Source organism: Balaenoptera borealis (assembly GCF_965194805.1).
Source record: "Balaenoptera borealis genome assembly, chromosome: 3".
Lineage (NCBI taxonomy): Eukaryota > Metazoa > Chordata > Mammalia > Artiodactyla > Balaenopteridae > Balaenoptera > Balaenoptera borealis.
Genome location: NC_138866.1, coordinates 30784466 through 30810489, shown reverse-complemented (window position 1 = coordinate 30810489; position 26024 = coordinate 30784466). Strand labels below are relative to the sequence as shown.

General features: G+C 32.8%; 1 protein-coding gene across 5 annotated transcripts in view; it reads left to right on the top strand.

The window, feature by feature from the left end:
- PCNX1 (pecanex 1) overlaps window positions 1-26024 on the top strand; it is a gene marked incomplete at its 5' end in the record, with an annotated part of 167233 nt that overhangs the window by 67087 nt on the left and 74122 nt on the right. For 2 of the 5 annotated variants that reach the window (XR_014242369.1, XM_082384308.1), the window contains 4 exons: window positions 5412-5544; window positions 11065-11249; window positions 23770-23860; window positions 25378-25435. Coding sequence is in view for 4 of the 5 variants with exons in the window: in XM_082384308.1 (XP_082240434.1) it covers window positions 5412-5544; window positions 11065-11249; window positions 23770-23860; window positions 25378-25435 (467 nt within the window). The remainder of the gene's footprint in view (window positions 1-5411; window positions 5545-11064; window positions 11250-23769; window positions 23861-25377; window positions 25436-26024) is intronic. The other 3 variants (XM_082384310.1, XM_082384309.1, XM_082384307.1) reach the window with 2 other exon arrangements.

Sequence of the window (26024 nt, the reverse complement as noted above, 5' to 3'; positions counted from 1 at the left end):
CTTCTCTTAAAGCAGTGTCAAGAAAAGAGGTATTTTATTGATGAGGCAAATAAGGGTTTGTGTATCCAATTCCCAAGACCAGCCCATTCTTTCTAGCAGCAGTAAAGTTCTGTATAAGGAATCAAACAGTTACATTTTAATACCACCTCTAATTACTAACTAGATAGTCTGGCAAGCCGTTAAACCTGTGTCTCAATTTCCTCAATTGTGAAACAGTAATAATAACTGTTAAAGCATGTCTCACAGTTAATGATCAGACTCTAACAAGCTTCCATGTGTCAAGTGCTTTTTAGGTTTATTATGAAAACTAAGACACTGATGCCATTTGTAAGGAAGTTTTCCTTTTCAAATATGTCACTTCAAATATATATTCTTCACTAATGATCCCTTATTATGTGAATCTCCTGAAAATATATTCAAAACTGTTTCTGAGTGCAGTTTTCCAGGAGAGAGGGTCTATCAGACCATTTGCAAAGGATTCAAAAAGATTAGGAACCACCTATGAAAGTAAGTAATCCTTAAACTATATCTTTTAGGAACTGTTGCGAAATGACTCCAGAGTATCATTTAACTTTGTCTACCCAAGTGTATTTGTTTGACTGCCTGGGATTATGGAGAGTATCAATAAAGATATGCAAATCCTCTAACTCAAGATACAGCAAATAATTTTGTTGTTGTTTGCTACTGTTTGTTGGTTAATGTGTCAAAAAATAGAGTAGACCTTTAAAATGTTTTCATAGATGGAAATTATTTTAATTCAGAATGAATGCTTAGAAATTGTGCAGATTCTTGTTCTTTGGCCTCCCAGAAAATGATGCTTATAAAGCATTTGTTTCTATATTAGAACAAAATCTTTGCATGCTGATGTTAGCATTGTTCTTGACTGACATGGAAAGTAAGAAAGGGAGAAGATGTTTAGATAAAATGGATTTCATGCCTAGACTAAAATATTTCCTTTAAAATTTTTTTTGCAAAATCATTTCAATGTTCATTTCTTCATATAGTAACTTAATTCTTAAGTAAAATAATTTTTACCTTGAAGAATATTTCAGTGTATTTCAGAATGTTTACATATATATTTTAATTTTCTGAAATGTGTATATATTTGTTTCATACTTTCATCTTTTTTCCTTAAAGTGTTTGCTTAAACAGCTTGCTTCTGTGGTACCAAAACACACATTTTTATTTTCGTGATCTTCCCAAATTTACTCCTTTTTTCCTACAATAGACACTCCCTGCTGAAAACAACACCTTTCTTGAGCAGTGTCTTCTGTCTAAATTTTTATCAATTCATTTACTAGCCATTGAGCTATCACAAGAGGCCAGCCATAGCAGCATGTAACAACTAGAAAGCAGCTTATTACATATGAATCCTTTCACTGAGCTGTATGATTCGCATCATTTTTAAGTGACGTCTTTTTCTATATGTATTTTTGCTCATAACTTTCCAATTTTTGAGATACAATATGAACAACCCTCACCTCCTGCCTCACCAAATTGTGCTCTTTTGTGCCATCCCAGTCATCCTGAAAGTATATTAGTGCCTTTAATGCTTTCCCTGTTTTTTAACAGACTAAAACAAACGAAGTCTATTGTTTTAATACCCCCATATTAAAGAAAAATAGTGCATTAAAATAATTCACTATAGAATGTGTAGAATTTTCCTTAACTCGTTGAGATAAATGGGAAATAACTCCTTAGGCAGGAGGTGTGTATTTTGTTTTCTCTGTGGTCTTTAGGAATAGATCAGACCACAGCTGTCTAAAACATCTTCGGATATCTGTGCCTTGTGCATGAGAATGTTTAAACTTAATTGAATGATTTTATCACTACTCCAGAAATAGAGGTAAATTATCTGAAGTTCTCTCTTAAACTTATGATTGTAATTCAGTCTCTTGAAGTCTTTTTAACACAAAGAAATAATTAGAAAGCCAAGACTCTTATAATTTTTTTAAAAATGTTAAAAAATTCACATTTGTCTAAATATATGTCCTTGAAAGTGCTTTATATCTGTCTTGCCGTTCATGGTTTTTGAATCACTTGAATGTTTGTGATTTTTTTCTCCTTTACCTACACATGCATAAAATTTAGTTGTACCTAGAGTGCTAAATTTTTACTGTTTGCATTTTATACTCTTATTATTATACTAGTTAATTTTATTCTTTGCCAGGGGATACTGAGTTTTAAGCAATATCAACTTCAAAACCAGGTTTTAAAGTGTTTTCTCTCTCCTCTCTGTTTCCCTAGTTAAAAGATTTTGTTGTTGTTGTTTTCTTTCTCTTATAAAGTTAAAGGATTCAAAAAGAGTTTTTTGTGGTTGGATTGTGGAAGTGAATTTTCATCAAGTAAGGCTATAACTTATGTGACTGAGCATGCTTACAGCAAATTATTTTTAAGCTTTAGACACTTTTTCCCCCTCGGCTCTAATAGAACTGGACCCCCACTGGAACCTGTTCTAAATGGAAATGTTCTATATAAGTAGCACCTTCCCAGGGGGGGCATGGTTTAATCTTATTTGTGTGACCATAAATAATAGCACAGTGTTTTCAGCCGAATGTGTGATCCTAGCTACTGTTAAAGGGATGACTCTAGTAAACATTGAATATTCTTTTATCATTGGTTATTTATACCCTGAATATTACAGAGGATAACATGGGCAGTAATCATAACTCCACTTTAATATGTTGTTCTATGGACGTCTAAACTTTTGATATGTTTCTAAAACTATTTTATTAAGAAAATAGTGTTAATAATTATTTTGCAGATAACAAAATGTAAGTGGTATGTTACTAGCAAAAAAAAAAAGTGCCTTCTGGAGAAGCCAAAGAACATTTTGACTACAAATGGACACTGTAGTTTTGTTTTTTTGTCCCAATACTACGGAATAACTAGCTTTTATTTTAAATTAACCCCATTAAGTCCTCAGTAGAAGGAAGATAGTAAAGAAAGCTGTTTCCTATTTCCCTTCTTCCTGTTCTGAGTATTCAGTGATCATCTATTACTTTTTTCCAAATCCTTCTGAATAATTTTAGTACATTTTATGGATTAAATTATTCTCTATAAATTATAGCTGGGTAAATTTACTCTGTTATTTTGGTTGAAACAACATATCTAAAACTAGAAAGAATGTTTGAAAGTTTCTTAAAAGAAGTGAATTGACCTGTAAATTGAGCAATAGTTTATTACAACAAAAGAATAGAAATCTTCAATATAATTTCAAAAATAAGTCTTGAATTGAGGTTTAAAATAGTGACTTAAAATTTCATAACCCAAATTAACCTTACTGACGTCTGAGAACCATTAACAGGTATACGAGTCACTCATCTAATTTCTCATTTCTTCTTTCAAGTGGCTTGTTTGCTTTGTTTTATCCTTCATCCAGTGACTGCCATGCCAATATTATGTTTTCTTCTTAGTGACAGTGCTGGTTACTGTTTCCTTTGTTGAGGTCTTGGTTGTCAGGAATAGGCAAAGCACACAATATGCTCTGTAGGTTACAGTGACAAACGGGCATCCTTGACTCTCTAAATCAGCACCGTACGATACAGCTTTCTGTGGTGATGGAAGTGTCTGTATCTGGCCACATGCAGCTGTTGAGCGCTTGAAATGTGGGTCATGAATCTGGTAAAATGAACTTTTAATTTTCATTAATTTAAGTTTAAATAGCCACATATGGCTAGTGGTTACCATGTTGGACAGCACAGTTCTAAATAATCATATTTAATCAGCATTATTTGTTCTCACAGGTCATATATAATTTTTGTATACATGAGCTTTTACATCACAAGTAACAGCCTTTTCACATTAAAGGAATTTTCATTATATCACAATAAAACTGGTAAAAGAAAAGAAAAGAAGTATTAGCTCCGGGAGTCAAGTTTGGTTTGGATTCAAAGCCCCAGAGCCTAATTCTGATTTAGTTGTCTAACTTTAGAATGTCACTGGAGTGCGTGAGCAGAAAAAGAAAGAAGGAATGTAAATTGTTGACCCATTATTTGTGACTTACACTTCTTACTGGCAGAATCTTGCCAAGTGGGTGAAACAATTCTGTGCTTGTCATCCCTTTAATAAAAGAAAACATTGCCTAAAGATAGAGAAGTCCATGTCTTCTGGAGGTAATCCATATATTCCTAATTATAATGGATTAATTGCACAAAGAACATTCACTGGGGCAGCCTGGGGAAGGGATAAAAGTGTAAACATTTAAAAGAATACTTTATTAAAATCAATATTTAAATTGATGGAAATGGCTGTTGCTAAGCAGAATAATGATGAGAATTAGTAACGCCTTCAAAATGTCAAGAACGCTTGTCAGAGAACTGAAGTCCAAATACAACATTGTTGATTTTGTAATCCATTTCATACTTGCTAAAAAGAAAGAAATTTTCATTTGTTGTAAAAAAAAATGTCATCTGGGCTAAGTTGTTTTGTCTTTATTCATATTTAGTATCAAAATATCCTTTCTCAAAATCAAAATGATTCTTAAAATATTTAGATCACTATAGGAAACAATTGTTTTAGATTCAAATGGATAAACATCATTTTGCATTTTGTGTTAGAAACCCAAATCAGTCATGATTTTATAAAATTTTATGTAATTCTATTAAGCCATAGTTTTTGCCACCCACATAGGATTTCTCCATGATTTTGATTTTTGATTTTCTCATTGTTATATCTTTGGTTTTAGTTTGTACTTTATTGCTTTTGGATTAAGCTATGGGTTTCTAATTTTTTTGGTGATATTTTGCTGACATTTGCTTCCTAGTGTTGAGGGGACCAGTGTGAGGGCGTGGAGTTGAATAAAGTTCGATGGCAGCAAACTACTCTGCAGTTAACATATACACATGCTACCTAATTGAGCATTTAAAAAGCTAGTTGTGCCGCAGAGCAGGCAGCAGTTTCACTTAATGCTGCCAAAACTGTGGCACAGGGTAGTGTGAGATAAACTCACTGCCTGACTCCTCGTCATCACAAGTACTATCATTGTTGCTTTTACTGTCTTCATGAAAGGAAGAAGTTAATGCCCCTTTACCATTGGTTGGAACTGACATACAGTACTTTTAAGGCTGACTTAAAGGGCTAGTAGAGGAATATGGGACTAAATAAACAAGACTTTTAGAAAAAGATTTAAAACAACAGAGATCTTAAAATAGAAAATTGAGGTTGAAGAGAAGACGGTGAGGCCAGATAACAGATCAGAAACGTTAGTTTTAAAGAAACAGTTATCTTTAACAAAAAGGAATGTGTGTAGTCCCTGACTTCCCACCCTCAAAGTAAAGGGAACTTGACTAACTGAGCCAAAAGGTTTTCATAGGTTCACTGTTATCTGTCGTATCTGGGGAGGACAGGCTCAGCTGCTGTTTACACCTCTGACCTAGGCTCCTGTTTGACCTAAGTCTGTCTTGATGCAGCAGCACAGGCCAGCGAGGAGGCAGTGTCATTTCGCCGTGAACGCAGCACATTTAGGCGCCAGGCAGTACGGCGCCGGCACAATGCAGGGAGTAACCCTACCCCTCCTACATTGCTCATCGGATCACCCCTAAGGTATGGTATTTTAAAATTCCACCAAGCTTAGCATGCATGTAACAGACCTCTAACTTGTTCTGTCAGTCTCAAGAAAGCATTTATTAAATAGCTTTCTTTTTCTTCCAGTTTCTCTCTTACACTGTTAGCTTCCTTAGGCTTTCTCTGCATGTGACTGTGAGCTTATTGCATTATGCATGTCTTATATTGCATTATTTAAACAAAATGATCAGATTGGTTTAGCCAATTTTAAATCACAAATATTATTTTAGGGCAGTTATAAAAATGTAAATAGAGGCCTTAAGTCAGCTTTTCATTTTTTTTCTTACTCCAAATTAGTAATATTAATGCAGTATCTTTCCCGAACACCTTGAACAGTGTTCAATATGAACAAATATGGACTGAGTGGTGAGCTTGTTGACGTCAGCTTGATAAACCAGTTTGATTATTTTATTTCACTAAAATATGATATATTTTATTTTGCATTGCCTGAAAATTAATCACCAGGACCTAGTAAATGACACGGAACTAGAATATTTAATTGTTGGTAACTTATGGTCAGTTGGAGATATGTATATACAGATATATATATTTGTATGTACATTTATGGTGAATTTCTCAACCTCTGTAGTATGCTGAACAAAAAAAAAATTATCTTTCCAATATTCCTAATTAGGAAAGCATCTATTTATAATCTTGGGAGTAATTTTTTATTGAAATTCTTAAGCTTTTTTATTCTCAATTATGTCAAAGCTAATGAGCCTATGGCTTGAATTAGAAATATTAAAAAACCTATTCAAAAGATTTATGCTTTATTTAAAGAATACAAATATGGACGAAAATATATGTGCTTGCTTAAGCAGTGCGTATGTTATTATACCGTATGCTCTTATTAATCTCTTGTGTCCAAAAGCATCATTACCCAAATTATTTTACTACATTTTGAAATTCAAAAGGAAGAAAATTTGGTGAAATAACTGCTGTTGAATGCATGGTAGGTTTGAAGAGATAAATCCCTTCCCTTGTTAAAATCTTGTTCATGAAAGTAGCAAAATCCTTATATCTTTAAATTACTGCTTTATTTTATATTCCCCTTGGGATTTAAGACTTGATTGCTTTTCTGAGTTTTACATTACAATCAGGAACTTCATCTTTCATAGATCATGTTCCTAATTAATCCTGCAGTAATACCTAATTTATAATGCAGTGTGGATTAGTTAAACCAATATTTAAAATATAAAAATGGGAAAGCAACCATTGAAAAGAAACATTTGGTCTAGAAATCTTTTCTGAGTGCTTTTACTTTTTGTGAGCCCTCCTCTTCTATTTCCTTTGCTCCCTGAGGTAACTTTTTTTTGCTGGTGGATTTGGGCTGTAGTCCCAGCCTGCAGAAGGTGCTCACCATTTCATTTTACTTTTCCTATTTTGTGTTTTCTAACCTCTTTTTTTCCCCCTTGAATAATACTTGCCATAGACATATTCTTTGCTTACCTTCTCACTCCATGTTGATATTTCTTAATCTTTTTTAACCTTCTCTTTTTAGTCTTTAAAAATCCTTTCATTCTTTGGATCTCACGCACTAAACAAATGTAGACAAATTCGGTTTTTTTCTCTGCCTGGTGGAATATTAAAGAACTGTTCTAACTCCAGCCAACCACATAGGATTTCTCCATGTTTTTCTAAGGTTTTAAATACATCACCATTCAAATGAGGATATACTGTGAGCCCTTTATTTGTATAGGGCTCACATTAGGATTTTTGGAAAGTAGTCTTCCGGTAATCAGTCAGCATGTAGATTTTGTTAAGGTTCCATGATATTTCCAGTACAAAGATTGCATGTATCTTAAAGAGGCTGACTTCATTATGAATGAAATAAGATAAAATTTAGCTGTGAGGAATTAGGAGAAACACCAATTGAATAAAACCATCTCTTTTAATTGCAAAAATATTCAGGTAAAGTAATAGTGGTATTAATTCTCAATGTGAGTTACATAATAATAATCTCATCTTTAAATAAATATAGGATAGCGTGGTTATGCAAAACTTGGAAAACTTGTCAAAAAGAAATGGAATAGGTATGATAATACTTTAATTATAATTACTCTATAAATATCAGTAAAATCTATTAATGTATTTTAAAGTTTAATGAATAATGTAAGTAATCGACAGTGTAAAAAGCAACTTTGTAAAGTATATGTCTCCAAGGATTGGGGGTGAATCATCAATTTCCTCACAAAGAGAATTTGCATGTATTTTTTATGCTTGTTAGAATATCCTATTTCAGAATTACTTTTTAAAGTTTTTTTGTTCATTAAGTTAACCTTGTAGGCCCTTATTAATTCTTCCCAGTTACTAGAGATAAAAACAAAAATGAATATTTAAAAATTCTATAATACTAATATTAAGAGTTAGTTCTATATTTATCAGCCTAAATGTGATATCTTTAGAACTCTAGTTAATGGACTGGAATGAAAATAAATCATCAGTGCATTTGGGGGAAGGGAAAGAAGCTTTACTGTATTCTTAGATTTTTTTTTTAAATATAAGATTGAAAGACTTGTAATCAAATAAGGTCATAGTAGTAACTGAGTCCATAATTAGAAATTCATATCATTTTGTGGTACTCAGGAAGGAATCCACCAAATATTTGTTGCTTGTGTACTGTGTTCAAGATACTCTTCTGAGTGTTCTCTGGAATCTGGAGATTCATAGCAATAATGTGATCATACTCTTAGAGTTTATTGTTTACTTGGGGAGATACATACAAAGATAACTAACAGCGTAAGGCAGAATGTGTCAAATATTAAGTAAGTGGTACAGAGGAAGGAAAGACCAAGACCAACTATATTTTTTTATCATTTAAATTAGAAGAGTTAATTAATTAGTAAGACTGCATGTCAGTGATGCTACTGATAGCCAATAGTTTAGAAACCTAAATTTCTACCTTTTCTGTGTTGTGAAATAGTTGCTACCTTTTCTGAAACTGATAGTTTTGATATATAATTGGTATTGTAAAAAAGATTAATTTTTGTCAATTATTAGTTAGCTTAAGGTGAAGTACCACCCTCCAGGAATAGTTTTCCTAGCAATTTGTGCAAAAATAATACGCTTTTTTCTTGTTGAAGGATTCTTGAAAACAGGAATTCAAGGGACATAAATATTTTTTGTCTAGCTTTTGATGTTCAGAAACTTGACATTTACAACTGCATAGATTTTGGCTAATTTTCTTTGTTTCTTTATTCTGGAGTTGATTTTCATGCATTGCCTAATATTTTGAAAACCTTTTATATATGAAGATTAGTGTCTTCTCAATATGTTCACATTAGAATACATCTAACTGCCATATAGCACCTTTGTTTATGAATTTTAAGTGAAAAAATTGATGGAAAAATTTGTTGAGTATATATATACATATATTATAAAATTTTGTCTTCTGAATCTGAAGGATCATAGTACTTGAGCTACTCAAAATTTTCTCCCTTGTGAAATTGGGTCATTTTGGTAAGGTTTATGGATAACTTTAGATGGCTTCCAAGGACAGACTTACTATTTATAGTTATGACTTAAAAAGTTAGTGCCGGTAAGCATTAAGTCAGTGTTTTGCAGACTTATTTTTTTTTTATATGTTGCATACATTCCTGTGCTCTATTTAGATTATGTACTTTTTATTGGCTCTAAAAGAAGCCTGAAAAAAAATTAATGTTTCAGGTAGTGGTGATTAACAGAACTTTCTGTGGTGGTGGAAATATTTTATAATCTGTACTGTCCAGTATAGAAGACACTAACTACTAGCTTCTGCCCACTCTGGTAGCTGTGGTAGCCATGGTAGCCACTAGCTGTGTTACGTGGCTCTTGAGCACTTGAAATATGGTTAGCATGAATGAGGAACTAACATTTTAGTTACTTTAGTCATGTGTGGCTACCGTAGTAGACAGTATAGTTCCAGAGTGTGTTCTGTTACCATAACCACAGCTTTAAGCAATATATGAAGTATTTTTTACTTAGTCTTATTTCATGGTTACAGTTGACCCTTAAACAACATGGGTTTGAACTGTGTGGGTCCAATTACATGTGGGTTTTTTTCGATAATAAATACTATAGGATGACATGATCCGTAATTGGTTGAATCTTTGGATGCTGAACCGTGGGTAAGGAGGGGCACTATAAGTTATATGTGGACTTTCAACTCTGGAGAGTTGGCTCCCTAACCCCCGTGTTGTTCAAGGCTCAACTCTACCTCAAATTACAGCTCTCTTCCCAGTCCGCAGCAGGATTAGTCTTGTTTTATAGACATCAGAGAAACCTCTGCGTTTAATTCAAAGGATTAGAGAGAAGTTGATACTCATGAAAATGATAAAGTTACCGAATAAGGCCATTCTAAGTAGCATACTTGTTTTAATTCCTAAAAGGTCTAATAATTTTAATAATAGTGCAGAGTTGCATTGAACATCATGTAGAGAATGACATATAATAATTATACTCAGTGTTTTCATGAGTTTCATCAGTTTAAATTTGAGTGTTATACTAAGAAAATTAAAATTCATAGTGTTTTAAAATACATATAAACATATAAAATGAGTTAAGAATATAATATAGTTTCTTAATTTTATCTAATTTTTAGATAATTTAGATAATTTTAACAACGTTTATAATCACAAAATACTAAGTATTTTTAAATTTTTGTAAAATTCAGAAAAGACTATAATATCCCTTGAGAAATTACTGGTTTCCAAATTATTTTTACGGTTTTCTAAAACGATGGGTTCTTGTAATGAAACTTTGGTATGAGTTGGAAAAGATAAGAACAGAATTCACTAAGGGAACATAATTATTGTTAACTAACACCTGTATATAAAGCCTGTGGCCTTATTTCAGAACTATGTAGGCTTTTGATAGAAAAAACACTTTATATATGAATTATATTTCTTCTAGCATCTCAGCAGTCATTTTTATTTCACTTGATTGAGTCAGTGTTTTTTATTCTGGTTTTCTTCACTAGTTTGTGATTTTCTTTTGATTCAAAATTGTCATCTTGGTTGCATTTGATAAAGATTCTTTGGTTTTCAAGTGCATAGAAATTTTGTCTTATTGTGAATTTGAGATGCCAGAATATGAAATTGAAAGAACAATTCTAGAATAATTATATCAAGGTTATTTATAAAAATGCATATTGAACTAAAAAATAGGTTTTTTCTATGAGGGACCAGCTACAGCCTACATATATTTAGTGTACTTGTGACTCTTCTTTGCTACTTTTTTCCTTATACTAGAACTTTGTTGACTTGAGGTGGAAAGGTGTCACAGATTGGTTGCTTTACGTATACATTGAATTTTTTGTGTTCATCACCATGAATCAGATTTCTAAAGACCAGAAATTTTAAGCCGGCAGTATGATCTGCATATTTTACAGTTTGTTGGCTCTTTCTTAGGTTACATTGAAATCTTTTTTTTTTTTTTTTAATTAGTTTTCTATATTGACTTCTAGCTATTGTTTTCTCTTTTCTTCCCTGTAATGTCTCCCCAATCCATGTTTTTTCCTAGCCTTCAAGATGGTCAGCAAGACCAGCAGTCCACAGCCCAGGTCAAAGTCCAGTCCCGCCCCCCTTCCCAGGCTGCAGTGCTCAGTGCTAGTGCCTCCTTGCTGGTGAGAAATGGGAGTGTCCACTTAGAAGCATCACATGACAATGCATCTGCTGTAGGCGGCAGCAGTTTGCACGATGAACTTGGTACGCAGGCCTTATATAATCTTGGTGACATAAAACTTTGATGTGGCAGATAATGGGTAACAATGATTACACTTCTTTCCTGAGATAGCTTCATTTTGGAACTATGCATAAGAACACTTTTTTTAGGATTTGCCCTGTGTATAAGGAAAATTTGACATTTGCTTTTCCCTTTTCTGTTTCTTTCAACTCTTACTCTACATTTTCTTTCGAGCATGTCCGTTATTAATGGTAAAGTATTAATAAATGTTCATGCTTTACTGTCCTCTTATAACGATTTGGGCAGTTTTATTATTTCTTGGCATTTGTACCATGTGGTGAAATGTTGAGTTTTAAAAAATTATTTTGATTGAACCTTAATTTCTCTGAATTCTCTGCTGCAGGAAAGGCAAAAGTACTTTCTAATGGCCTATTACTGTATAATCTTTCTTTTAAGTATTCTATATTTTACTTCAATGTCTATCATCTGAAGTAGGACTTACTATAATTCTAAATGCAGTATTCTGAGGACATTATGGCTCTATACCACTATCAAATAACTTTATAAAGTTTTTTCTTTTTCCTGTTAATACATCTAAAAATAGAAATGTAAGTTATTAAATAGTTAATTCTCAGAGAGGTGGTATAGTTTAAAGCCTCAGGAATGCCTTAAAGAGACAGTATTTTATACTGGTTTGTTTTCTATTTCTCTGTCCAGTTCAGCTTTCTCGTGCTCAAAATGCAGATTAATAGCAATTTAAGTAAATATAATGAAGAAGAAAATCTTGTTATTCAGAAATACACATTTCAAAGTATTGTATTTGCTTACTGTGATTTTGTTTCTCCATGTTATTGTCTTTCACTTATAAAGAAGATAATTTAGTTGATGCTTTTACTAGAAGGATGTATGGTATAGGGTGCCCAAAATAGGTATAATAAAATTTCATATGCTATTTATTGACTCTTTTCCCATTTTGTAAAAACTCTTAGTTACAGAGAGAATTAATAAGTATTAGATATGCATATTGATGAAATTGTCATCTTTAGCAAATCTTATAGAAAGCTGAAAATGGTCATCTAAGATATTTATACATTAGAATGTACGGTGATTTCTAAATAAAATGAGAAGGCAATAAAACATTTTAATTTTAGAGTGCTTTTGCTTTTGAGTTTGTAATTTGAAGAGGGCAGGGAGTCTATAAAGAGGGTGTTTGAGAAGAGTAAGGTAAACTTTAATTTAGTTACTTGCTTTGACTGAAAGTAGGGATGCTTCCTTAGTTGCAAATATATTGAGTAAATAGTATCTTTTTATTGACATTTCTCTTGGGTTAACCCAAAGTTCCTATGAACAGAGGACTTGTCAATTTGTATGTGTAAAATTACAGTCACTATCACCATTGTCCATTGATCATTTGGTAGTAGATTAGCTAAGCTTAGTTTTAATCCACTTTGGATTTTTAAACTCTTGTCAAATGAAAAGTAAATTGAACCAGGAGGTGATTTTCCTCTGTAAAAATTCTTAATTTGCTCAAAAAACTTGCTAAGCAAGATTTAGTTATAAAGTTCCGTGCTTAAACCACATGCAGATTATTGAGAATATGTACATATCAATTTAGCATCTACTGGTGAATATTCAAGATATTCTCTTAAAATTTGGATTTTATCGTTTGTGTTAACTGCTTTCTGATAGTTCTTGGCCTGTGGTAGTTGAATGTTGCCAAATTGAATGCTTAGTAATAATTAGCACAAAACACACAATCAATGGACAGTGTATACCTGTTCGTTTCATAGCACATAAGGTTGGCCAAAAAGGATTCTAAAAATGAACTTTATGTCTCCGTATTACATCACTGGTGCCTGATTAGATAAATTACTTTTAAACATTCTGAAAAAAAAAAAAAAAAAGAACTGTAGCTGAACTTGAAGGAATTGGTAGAGACACTGATTTTTTAATATATTTCACTAGAATATTTTTGTTGCATGGTTTAATTTTCTACATGATTTTAGTTAACAGTAGTAAAATAATTTTGTGTGAATGAATTTGGATACTGTATACTCAAATATGTTGAAGATAGCCATGATATTCCCTGAATGTATGGAGTATTTACAAAAGATTGCTTCCTTCCAAATTTAGCTTCTTCAACTGAAAATTTTAAATGTATAATTTTTACATGTGAAAATTTATAAATACACATAATACATTTATATAACACACTCATACACATACACACTCAAACTTACAAATATCTACTTATACATATATATGTTTGGGTGCATATAAATGTTTTTACGTGTATACATGTATATGTTATAATTGTGTGTTTACTTTTTAAAGTGAGGAATATTAGCCTTTTTCGATTAAAGGAAACTTGCAGTCAGACATTATTTAATTCCAAGCCTAGGTAGTTTTCCTTAACTATGTTTTTGACATTTTTACTCTGTGGTGTTATAATAGATAACCACATCAATTTCCTATACTAAACCCTGAGAATCCTTGTTTTTCTGTTGCATTTTATCTAGCATTTCAAGATTATCAGGTCGCATTGGACGTGGTGGAAAAGTTCATTGACGATGGCATTATAAGGTTTTATCAGTAGCTTAATCAGCAGAGGAAAATACATTTTCATCATCCATTTTCCACAGGCGTAATTGTTCATCATAATTTTAAAAACTGAATTATAAGGGTATAATTTAGAACCTGGTTGGAAAAATTTGGATGGTTTCCTTTCTCATTTATAGACTTCATTTCCATGGAAACTTTGTTTAAATAATTATGTAAGTGATGGGTAAGTTTTGAAGTTAAAATCTTTGAAAAGGAAAATTACTATCAAAGAATTTCTCAAATCCTTCAATGTAACATGTTATTCTTTTTGTAAAAACCACATTCTAAAGGTTAATTTTCTTTTTATCAGCCTTTTGTTGAACTTATTTGCAGTTGATTTCATACTATAGTCTGAATTAAACTACAGTTTTACTAAATAAAACAAGCTTTTGCTTATTACCCAGGTAAGTCACACAAGAGACAGTTTTTATGATAATCCTGACTTCCGCTTGTGAATTAAGACTAATAAATTGATGTAGTGATGAAACAGGTTATTATAATTGATAGTTAAACTCTTAATATATATCACATCTCAGAGGAAGTATTCTAGGTAGGATCAAATAGGAAAATTTGTCTTTTTTTTTTCTGTGTATGAAATTAGTGGTGGTGAGGATATGTTTTGAGAAGTATTTATAAAATTATTTTCATGTGAAAAATAAAAATACTGTTATAGGCAAGAAATGAGGACAATAGAGTTTTATGTTTATCAAGACATAAATGTAAAATATATAAATATCATAGGTAGTGTTCCTCTGAATTTAAGACTTTCTTAATTTCATTAATGTATTAGAGGTTTAAAGAGTAATGAATTGATTTTTCTAAGGTTTTTTTAAAATTTCATTACTGTACAAGTATTTACAAAGAAGGTATTCTTTCTGATAATCCGCTTTACTACAGAACTTATTACCTTGAAAATGTGATCAGCTCTAGAAAAAGATTTAACGGAAATCTGGCAACACCCTATTGACCTTCTTAAGCAGTTTATAGCAGCTATGCGTTATTAAGGAGAAATACAATTTGGAGGCTTTTAAATTTTTTATTTTAAAAAGCAGAGACTCAGATGATCTATAATACTTTCAGTGATTTTTATGTTAGTCTTAGTGTTTAAAATAGATTATATTATTATGGACTACTCTGTAACATTTTGGGCTCTGTCATTAATTACTTCTCATTACTATAAATACAAAGTCAAGATGGCTTTAAAGGGACCTTGGAGTCCATACTTTAGTCTCCTATGTTATGGTAGATCTTTTTCATTCATCTAAACTAAAAGTTATATTCTTTTTTGCAACAACCTTGATCTTACCCTTTCTTGTTGTTTTTGAATACAAACTATTTTTTGTACCTTTTTGCAGGGGAGGGCAACACAAAGTATTTATTTATTTAACATCTTTATTGGAGTATAATCGCTTTACAATGGTGTGTTAGTTTCTGGTTTATAACAAAGTGAATCAGCTGTACATATACATATATCCCCATATCTCCAGTATTTATAAATGAAAGTAAAATGTTTATTTTTAGGGAAACAGTAAAAATGCTTCATTATCTCTAGAAGGAAGAAGTATTAAGAATTTAGGGGGATGTATTCTATTTATACTTTTTGGTGTAAGGATGGGAAAAGCATGTTCTAATACAAGTTTACAAATACCGGAAAATAAAATGAAGAAAATTAAGTCATCTGCAGTCTTACCACTCAGAGATACTCACTATTAACATTTTATTCTTTTTTCCTTTCTTTTTTAATGCATACATGTATATGCTTTTCTAACACAGAACTGGGATGATATTATATGACTTTTATGTCACTGTATGAGTTTTGCTTCTTGCTGTTTTCTCTTAGCACATTTGAACATTTATTCATGTTGTTTTTTAACTTTTTCTTAAGTGACTGCATAATATTTTATCACTGAGAGCTACATGAAAGGTAGTATAGAGTAGTGAACTCTAGAGTTAAACTTCCAGGCCTCAAATGCGAGCTCTACCACTTCCTAGCTGTGTGACCTTGGACAAGTTATTTTCTCTCCCTGTGCCTCAGTTTCCTCATGTATCAAAGGGGGGGATAGTAATAATACTTCATAGGTTTGTGGTGAGGATTATACCTATTAAAATAGTGAAAGCAATTAGAACAGTGCCTGGCAATAGTAAATTACATAAATAATCATCACTCTTATTGTTAACATTATTATTTATTACAATTTATTTAACCAGTTAACTAACCCCATTGTTAGTCTTCAAGATGATTCCTGATATTTTCTATTGTAATAAACACTCTGCTGAACATCCTTTGCACAGCCCTTTCTGTACAGCTGTGATTATGTCCTTAGGACAAATACAGTGAAATGGAATCATCTGTCAAGGGGAAGTAAACATTATTGAGACTTTGATGTATACGCCTAATTACTTTATGGAAAGCTTGTTTACACTTTATCTGGCAGGGTTTGAGAGTGTCTGTTTTATCCCCACAAATGTTAAAATTAAAAATAAACCTAGATAAATTTTACTTTATCTACTCTAACCGTCATTTCCTGGAAATGCTCAGAAGTTTATCATTGTTACTGTGGAAGGACTACCGGCATATTATTTTTAAAAGTTTAGGATGCTTGAACTACTCTAGGAATTTTACAGACGATAACAGAGACTGGTTGAGATATCTGATTTGTCTCTTGCCAGTCTGTGTTGTAAAGAATTCATTGAAGCACTAGATTAACTGCTTTCTAACGTTAACATTCTTAAGATTCTAAATTAAATTTGATTAGTATGTGCATTAGTTAGACTATAGGTAGAGTCTTTAATGGAGAGACCTGCCCTCCCTCATCCCCCATCAGTGACTGAAATTAGAGAGAAGTTTACATTTCTCTCATAACAGTCTGTTGGGAGCTGTCCCTAGCAGATGGGTTGGTTCTTTTATCTTCCACATATGGCTTCCCTGCTTGGTCCACAGTGACTGCTCCAGTTGTTGACATTTCCCCCCAGACAGGAGGGCAGTGGGGAGGGGGGTGCTAAAAAAAAAGGTCAAGGACAACTAGCCTTTATCTTTCAGACTGTGACTTGGGAAATGTGCCTGTCACTTTCTCCTGCCTTCCATGGGCTCATAACATAGTCACATGGCAACTTCTAGCTTCAGGAGAGGCTGGGAGAGGTCTCTAAGTAGATAGACATAGGCTCAACTGAAATTCAGTGAGGGGAAGGTCCTATTTTTAAAAGGGATAAGGACAAGATGCATACTGGAGGCCAGTCATCAGTCTTTGCCACAGTAAGACAATAAACACTTCAGATCAGTAAGATTAAGATCAGTGACCTACTAGAAAAGTTGAGAGTTACAAGTAGCTTGCAATTATGGGCAAACAGCTCAACTTCGCTCATAATTTTTAAAATTGCAAGTTAAAAATAGGATTATGATATTTTTCATCTACTGAATGTGTAGTGATGTCCATTGTTGGAAAGGGTCTGGTGAAATAGACCACTACAAGATTGAACATTTTTGGAGGGAGGTTTAAAACAATAGACCCAAAATGCCGATATGTTTTAATCCACAGGTTTCACAAACATGCAAAGATATATGTACGTGGATATTCATTGTAGCATTGCTTGTAATTTGGAAAACTGTAAACAATCTAAATGTCTGTTACTAGAGAACCCCTGGTGTATTATTCATGAACATAACTGTAATGTTCAGAACTTGATATATATATGTTATCGACATGAAAAGGTAAGCTATTTAGTAAGCAAAAGAAGTAAATTTTAGAAGGTGTGTATGAAGAGAATGATCCATTTGTTTTGGGATAAAATGTAGATAAACATTGTTCAGAAGAACACAGAAACTGCTCTTGGCAGTGGCTTTCTGTGGGGAGTGGGGAACTTCCTTCGTTTTATATACTGCTTTTGAATCTTTCGATGCATCATATTTTTAAAATGAAACACAAAAACAAAACAACAAATGTCACTCATTCTCCAAAACCTTGATTAGTAACTTGTGGGAATTTCACTGACTACATGCTGTCTCATGTTCATCCATCTACTTGGTCTTTTACCTGACTAGTGTTTTTTTTCTTGTTTGTTTTTAAATCAGCTTTATTGACATATAATTTTGGCATGATAAATTGTGTTCATTCAACGTGTACAGTTTGGTGAGTTTTAACAGATGTGCATGCCTGTGAAATCCCACAATCACGGTGCAGAACATTTTCATTATCTTCAAAAGATTGTGCCCCCGTTGCAGTCTGTGCCTCCTCTGCTCCTGGCCACAGGCATCCACTGTGTGCTTTATGTCATTATGTTTTTCCTCTCCTAGAAGTTCATATAAATGCAGTCACACAGTATGTCGCCTTTTGTGTTTAGTTTTGCACTTAGCATGGTGCTTCTGAGATTCATTATGTTGTTAGCAGTATGTTCCTTGTTGCTGAGTATTCATTCTGTGAGCTTACTATATATTTTATATCCATTCATCTGTCAATGGACAAGTTTGTGTTGTTTCCAGGTATTGGCTATGGTGAATAAAATGTCTAAAATGTTTTCAAAAATAATTTTATATTCCCACCAGCATGTATGAGTTCCAGTTGTTCCCATTCTCATTGACATTTGCTATTTTTGGCCTTTTAAATGTTAGCCCTAATGGGTGTATAATATCTCATTGTGGCTTAAATCTACATTTCTCCTATGACCAGGGATGATGAGGATCCTTTGGTGTGTTTATTGACTATACATATATATATATATATCTTCTGTGAAGTGTGTCCAAATCTTTTACTCACTTTTAAAATCAAGCTGTTTGTCTTATTATTGACATTTAAGAGTTCTTTTGATATTTTAGATGCAACTAATTTGTCAGATACAAATTACGAATATCTTCTCCCATTCTGTGACTTTTTTTTTTATTTATCTGATCATTTGTAATGTCATCAGTTATCATTGTTATGGATTATTTTACCAAGATGAGGAGGACTTGCCCTTTTGAAGGAGATGTGAGATGATGAAATTATATCAGAATATGAACTTGTACATTCACTTCTGGAAGGTTCACCTGATCTGGGGATTCCACTTAATGAATTGACATGTTGTGTTAAGTCAGAACTAGCGAACAGCGACCATGGCAGTAAAATATATCAGTATATGAATCTCTTTCACTGTTACCAAGCAATAGAGTTTATCTGTCTTTTCTTGCCAGTCCTCAAAAGCTCTTCTCTAAACCAACCTCTTTCTTCTCATTTCTACCCTTTTTCTTATTCTTCTCCTGTTTTAAAAACCTAGCACAGCATTGCACGTTCTAGGAAGAAGGACTGGTTCTCAGTATTGAATAGGAGCAGCATAGTGACTTGATTTCCATTGCACAAGAATTAAAGACATTTTATAAGAGTAAGGCTTTTGGTCTAGGACAGGGATTAGCAAACTATGGCCTGGTGACCATATCTAGCTTGACGCTTGTTTTGAAAATAAGGTAAATAAATATTTATTTTATGTGTTTTCTGTGGCTGCTTTCACGCTACAATGGTAGACTCGAACTGTTGCAACAGAGACCATCTGGCCCACAAAGCCTAAAATATTTATTATCTGTCCCTTTACAGAAGAAGTTTGCTGATCCCTGGTCTAGGGAGAAGCAGGTCCATAAACCTGTAAGCAGCAGTAAAATGAGTCCTTTCTGTCTGGGTGAAAACTCATGTTTCCTCAGAGACTCACAGGCACCACTCATAATAAGGGGGGTGCTATCCAAGGAATTGGAACTTGTCAAGGCCTTCTCTCTTAAAAGTGTCGTGTATTCATTGGAATGGCATCGTGAGCACAATACTCATCACCACCAGAGAAAGACACTTTTCGTAGAGTACTCAAGTTAGTCATAGAGATGTATGTAGTCCTCCAGTTGTCTTCTAAAAACACTTTGTAGAGCTGCCTCCCTTGTCTCTATCTCTCTTTGCTCTTGTAGCCCCTCCTTGCGCTAAGAATAATGCTAGAGAAGTGAGAAGTCAAGCAGTGTATCAGGGTTAGGCTTGGAGAACGCAGAATGAATGGGGGTGTAGGGTGGGGATCTACAGAAGGAAATCGTCCAAGAAAGGTAAGAGGCCTTCTTTGTCGTTGGTGACGGGAAGATTGGAAGAACCCTACGGATGATTTGTCCTGGTAACCACCTCTTTCTAAGATAAATAAGTGAAATGAGAGTGACATTAAGAATGCATTAAGGGTTTCTCACAATATTAACTGAACTTTGTGTTACGTGGTGAGGATTTTTATTGATAGGACTAATTAGAGAATCTCATTAATTTCTATGTCTTTTATCAGTGTTTTGCCAGTGTTTATTTTGTTTTTTTGTTTTTTAATTTATTTATTTAGTTTATTTATTTTTGGCTGCGTTGGGTCTTCGTTGCGGTGCGCGGGCTACTCTTCGTTGCGGTGCGCAGGCTTCTCATTGCGGTGGCTTCTTTGTTGCAGAGCACAGGCTCTAGGCACGTGGGCTTCAGTAGTTGTGGCTCACAGGCTCTAGAGCACAGGCTCAGTAGTTGTGGCTCACGGGCCCAGCTGCTCTGCGGCATGTGAGATCTTCCCGGACCAGGGCTTGAACCCATGTCCCCTGAGTTGGCAGGCAGATTCTCAACCACTGCACCACCAGGGAAGCCCCCAGTGTTTATTTTGAATTTGTGGCTTCAAGGAAATGTTTCAAGTGTCCTTGTTCTTTACATCAGTATTCAGTTTTACTTATCTTCTTGTTCATCACTTATTTATTGACCTGTGGTTACTGGAAATTCTCCCACCTCAAGAAAAATAGGGTTTTGTGTAATTAAATTGAATTTTTGAAGACTATAGCAGTCATTATTGAATATTTGAAACAGAAATACCAGGTGCCTTAACTTTTCTTTATCTTAGAGATGCTATATCATGGCCAATGTCATTATTAAGTCTGAAATTCCAGCCTCCATTCTGGTTTGTCAGAAATTAATGTTTTTCTTTTAAAATCATGACAGAGCCATACTATTAGATATAATTAGTTATGATCTGGGAGTTGAATTATGAGGAGATAACTTAGGTTATAATCATAATACATGTGAGGAGGACATATTTCATTGATGTTCTACTTTCTTCCCAATTAATGTTCATTAGAAATAATATTTACATGGAAGTATTTTTCTAAATACAGAATACTTATTAAAATAGGGTTATTAATAAGGGCACATTTACTTATTAGTTCAGAAAGGTTAACTGTGATTATGGTTTTAATCTCAAATGAGATATATGTCAAGTTGTTATGTTTGCTAAGAAGATTTGTACAAATTTAAGATATTATTAATTTTTATAAACCAATAGCAATATGTACTTATTTCTGTTTTGGTTATTTTTGAAGATGTCTTTAGTAGATTATTATATTAATATATTAAAATGTTACTAAGTTTTTCACTGAAACCTTAAGCTAAACACTTTTTAGTGTAATTTTTTTTTCTGAATTATCTTCTGAATAAAATTTGTTACTTCTGAAGTGCTGTCAGCTGCCAAGCCCAAAGATGTAAGAGGGACATAGAATCTGTTCTTTTGGTGGAGTTAAGTTGGGAATACACCATGAAGCCTTAATACGAAGTTAGTTTGTTCTGACATATGCCATGCATGTTTTTATGAACCTGACATGTTTGTAAAGTTAGTAGGTAGACAGAAGCTTCTTAGGGGAAAAAAAAGCACTGTTGAAGTCATGCACATTTGTTGAAATTATAACTGCCCTTTTCTTAGACATGTTTTATGCCTTGTTTAAATTTTATTCCTTGTTACTCAGGGGTTTGTATGCATTCAGAGTTGTAGATTTGTAGTTGTAGTTGTAGATTTATGTAGTAATAAAACTACTCAGTTTTTCCAGCTTTCTTTCTGAAAAACTTTTGGAGGGGGTGTTTTATTTTTATTTAAAAATGCACCCATTTCTATATAAGTTTCATACTAGACATCATTACATAAAAGACAACATAGTTGCAGTAATGACTTAATCATCTTTTACTGTTTCATTTGAAAATTACAAAGAGTAATATTTTAGTTGATTTCAGTTGCATATAAATATTTATTATTTTTAATATCCCAAGAGCAGGACTTATATTACTAAAAATCCCATGGAATGCTTAAATACTCAGAATATACTTCAATAATTTAAATTCTACTGAATATAGAATTAACTTATTTCAAAAATACACACAAATTCTGTGATATAAACACAAATATTTATGCATTCCATTCTTACTGGATTTCATACAAGCCCGCCCAGCTCTGTTACTCCGTGATTTAGTCATTTAATATGGTTTTATAATTCTTCTGCATTTATGCAATCTGTGATTTTGATCAGGTGTTTCTTTTTTTCTGCTAATCTAAGTTAATTTTAGCACAGCCAATCTCTGATTATCCATGCTAATAAGTAAGGAAAGAGCACAGCATAAAAAGTTACAATTTAAAAATAATTTTAAAATCTCAGTCAAGGCAGTTTTTAACTTTTTTCTTTACTAACAATTTCTGCAACCCACCCTATCGCTTCAAAAAACTCTGTCATTTCATTTTAGTTCCCTACTCTGGTTTCTGTTAGAGGTGCTAAGAGTGAGTAACTCATGGCTAGAAGACGGGGGTAAAAAGCAGAGTTTTAGATAATCTACATGCTCAGTTATCCTCCCCTGAAAAACAGCAAATGAGCTGAGCATTTCATAGAATGCCTTTTTCCCTAATTTATCTCAGGAGTATTTGACCAAAAAAAATGCTACTACAGAAAACACCATAATAGGATAAAATATTATGACTCATAGAAAGTACTCAAATAATCCTATTTAATAAAGTACTTTTTCTGATTCTAGTCCTTTTGACGAAAGAAGTAATTGTTGAAATGTTCTGTGAACCCTTGGTTATATCAGAATATTATGGGGGCCTTTTATTGTCATTTTTCGAGGATTTCACTTAAATAAAAATTCTTATTGTATACTGTTTTCATTGTAGTCATGGAAAAGAAATCTTTTAGCCTTGTCATCAAGTTGAAATTGCCCTTTAGATTTCTCATATTTATAACCTCAGTAGTTCTAGCTAGTAAAACAAAAACCTCATAAATACTCAAAAGGCAGTCTGGACTAGATCCAAACAGTTGCAGTTATATACCTCATCTTATTGTCCTACTAGAAATTTATATTCATTTATTTATGCTCCCTACCCACCACTGATATGGCTTTACCATAGATCTTCAAAGTACAGCATACATTTCAGACAGTATTCAGGTTTCTAAAATTCCATTATCAGAAATCATTTTACGTTATACAGTTCATTTTAAGAGAGTTTTTTTTTCAAACCTATATTCTTTGCAACCAATAAAATTTCTAAGCCTTTTATCAGTTCTGTAGATACTTGGCTACAGCAAATGGTGTTCCTAAATTCTTTCATAGAGTTCTTGTAGAATCATACAACTATTAATATTCATTGAATACTGTAGTTTGTCACCAACATTATTATACTTCATTCATTGAACTTCCTTAGATCCATTTTGATACTTTTTTATTTCTTCTTAAAAGTAAAACAAAACCAAAAAACTCTGAAGGTAATCACATAAATTTGTCTTGCAGTTTGAGCTATCTTAAAACTTAAGCAGCCCTCCAAATGGCTACTCACCACTTGTAAGTAGTGGTCAGGTGACCTTTAAACAACATTCAGTTTGTATTATAACTTGAATTGAGAATGTGCTGGGAGGAGAAAAGAGAAGGAGACTGCTATTACGAAGCTGACTTAAATCACTTTTAACACCTGATTATGTATGTTGACATTTTGCCCCACTGTTTAGCATTCCTTTTCAATTCACATCATGCTGAATTATATGTAGATGATTGTTTTTTAAATATTTTGGAAAAAGGTTATAGTACATTTTCTTAGATTGTAACAAGCTTAAAATTAGTGTTTCATGAAGGAAAATTTCTGAGTATTCTAATGGCTTTTTTAAAAAAATCATTTATTTGCTAGGTAAGTTCTCTTCTACGCTTTATGAGACTGGTGGCTGTGATATGTCACTTGTGAATTTTGAACCAGCAGCAAGAAGAGCATCCAATATCTGGTATGTGTGAAGTCATATTAGGGAAGTGTATGTACTTGCATATGTCTGCCGTTTTTAAAGTTTGTAAGCGTTGAGATAGAAAAGTTATTTTGAAAACATTTGTTTATATTGGCTTAAATAAATTGTCATTATGCATTTGTCGCCAAAGAATTAAAGTAGAATTTTTTGCTGTGGAAAAAAAGAAAGCTGTTATTCTTAAAACAAAAGCTATTATGTATTTTTAAAAAAATGAAGTAAAAATTTCCTGTAGATCTTACCATGTGACAGCGGTTTCCCGCAATTTCAAATTTAACTATGTATATATATTGCATGATGGAAAAAACTTAATAGAAAAATATTTACACAGCTAAGTTCAAACCAATCGATTCTCTTTCTTTGTATAATTACAAATTTTTATTTCTGTGTGAGGGTTTTGGTCAAGTGTCTTTTTAAATGATTATCTTTCATTTTGTTTTAAAATGTGTTTACCAGCTGTAAGAAGGAGGAATTTCTTAAAATATGGGTCATATGTTGCATTTGGTTTCTTTTCTCTCCTTCCCTCAGGAAGGAATTATGTAAGATAACAGAGAAGTTAGGAGGAAAGCAAATAAGAAATAGAAATCTTGATCGTATAACATAATCAATTATAGTTTAGAATGTGTTAGACTTTTTTCTGAAATTTTAATCTTACTCATCTATTCAAATTGCTGCATTGAAATTCATTGTTGATTGATTAGCTCACTTTTTTTCCACAAGAGTCATTTGATTCTTATTTTAGGACTTCCATTTAATAGTGGGACACACCTATTTATATGTTACATATCTATGGGCAGTTCATTTAGTTTTTTCAGTTTTGAGGGTCTATTTAAAGCAATAGGGTCTTGTGATCACTTAGCTTAGCATGCTGAAAAGATAGAACATTTCAGAAACTGTACTCTTTAATAAAGCTCCTTTAGTCCAGTTTCAGAATTCACCCCCTCAAAAATGATTGGAGTGTTTAGATGATTTTGTAACAGTGGAAGCCATAGGAGGATGGAGCAATGGGAACACTTTATTATGTTTAATATAATTCAAGATAAGAACAATTCCTTACACCATAAATGTGGTAAGGTCTTAAGTTTTGAAATCTAAATTTGACTGAACTGTGGAAACTGAATTGTCACATTCTAGACTATTATATCATAGGTTAAATTTATTGTGGCTCCTGGCAATATGTTAATTGCTTTCTTAAACAATTTTCACAAGAACTTAGTGATAGAGGTACTTTTATCCTATGTTACCAATGAGGAAACTGAGGTATAAAAAGGTTAGATAACTTGTCCAAGATCTCATTCAGTTGATGAGGAGATTTGAATATAGATACTTTGACCCAGAGGCTATGCTCCTAATCACAACTCTAGGAAAATTCGATTTTGTACTTTGAAGTTTACATGGAAAAGTAGACAGTGTAAATATCATGTAATTGTTAATAGACTTATTTTTCTTTCTACTACTTGACAACCTGTTTATTCCCTAAAGTCTTCTTCATTTTTCTTTAGTGACACGGATTCACATGTATCCAGTTCTACCTCAGTTCGATTTTATCCACATGATGTGGTAGGTTTTCCTTTATTTTTATAAAATGCTGTATTTTCAGATTAAGTAGCTATACGAATCAGAAAATTGATGAGGTTACAAAATATCAATTTTGTTGAAAACTGGCAAAATCACCTTTGCTGTCCCATAGTGGATCTCTTCTCATAAGTCCTTTGTTAAGAAACAAACAAGCGTAAAGCACCGTGAAGTTTAATTAGCTATTTATGAGTCAGTAATTACACTTTTGAGGGTACGTAGAGGTCTGTTTACTCACCAGTGTCATAATCTGGTTGTGCCATTTTTAATTGTGCCATTTTAAAACTTCACTTTGAACATTATGATTTTGGTACATAGCTAACTGATTTGGTACTTATCTACTAACTGTTGGTTAACTATTAGTTATTCGTATACCAGTGTGTGTGCTTAGTGATGTTATCGCTGTATAAAAAAATGCCATATGAGATGCAGTGGGTATATTTTAAAAAGATAACACTGCCTTTGTGTGATGTATATCAAAATATATATATTGAGGTTAGAAAAGATAAAACAGTTGAAATCCTTATAAGCAATATTTAAGAGATACGAGGTATGTGTAGATAAATTTAGTGCC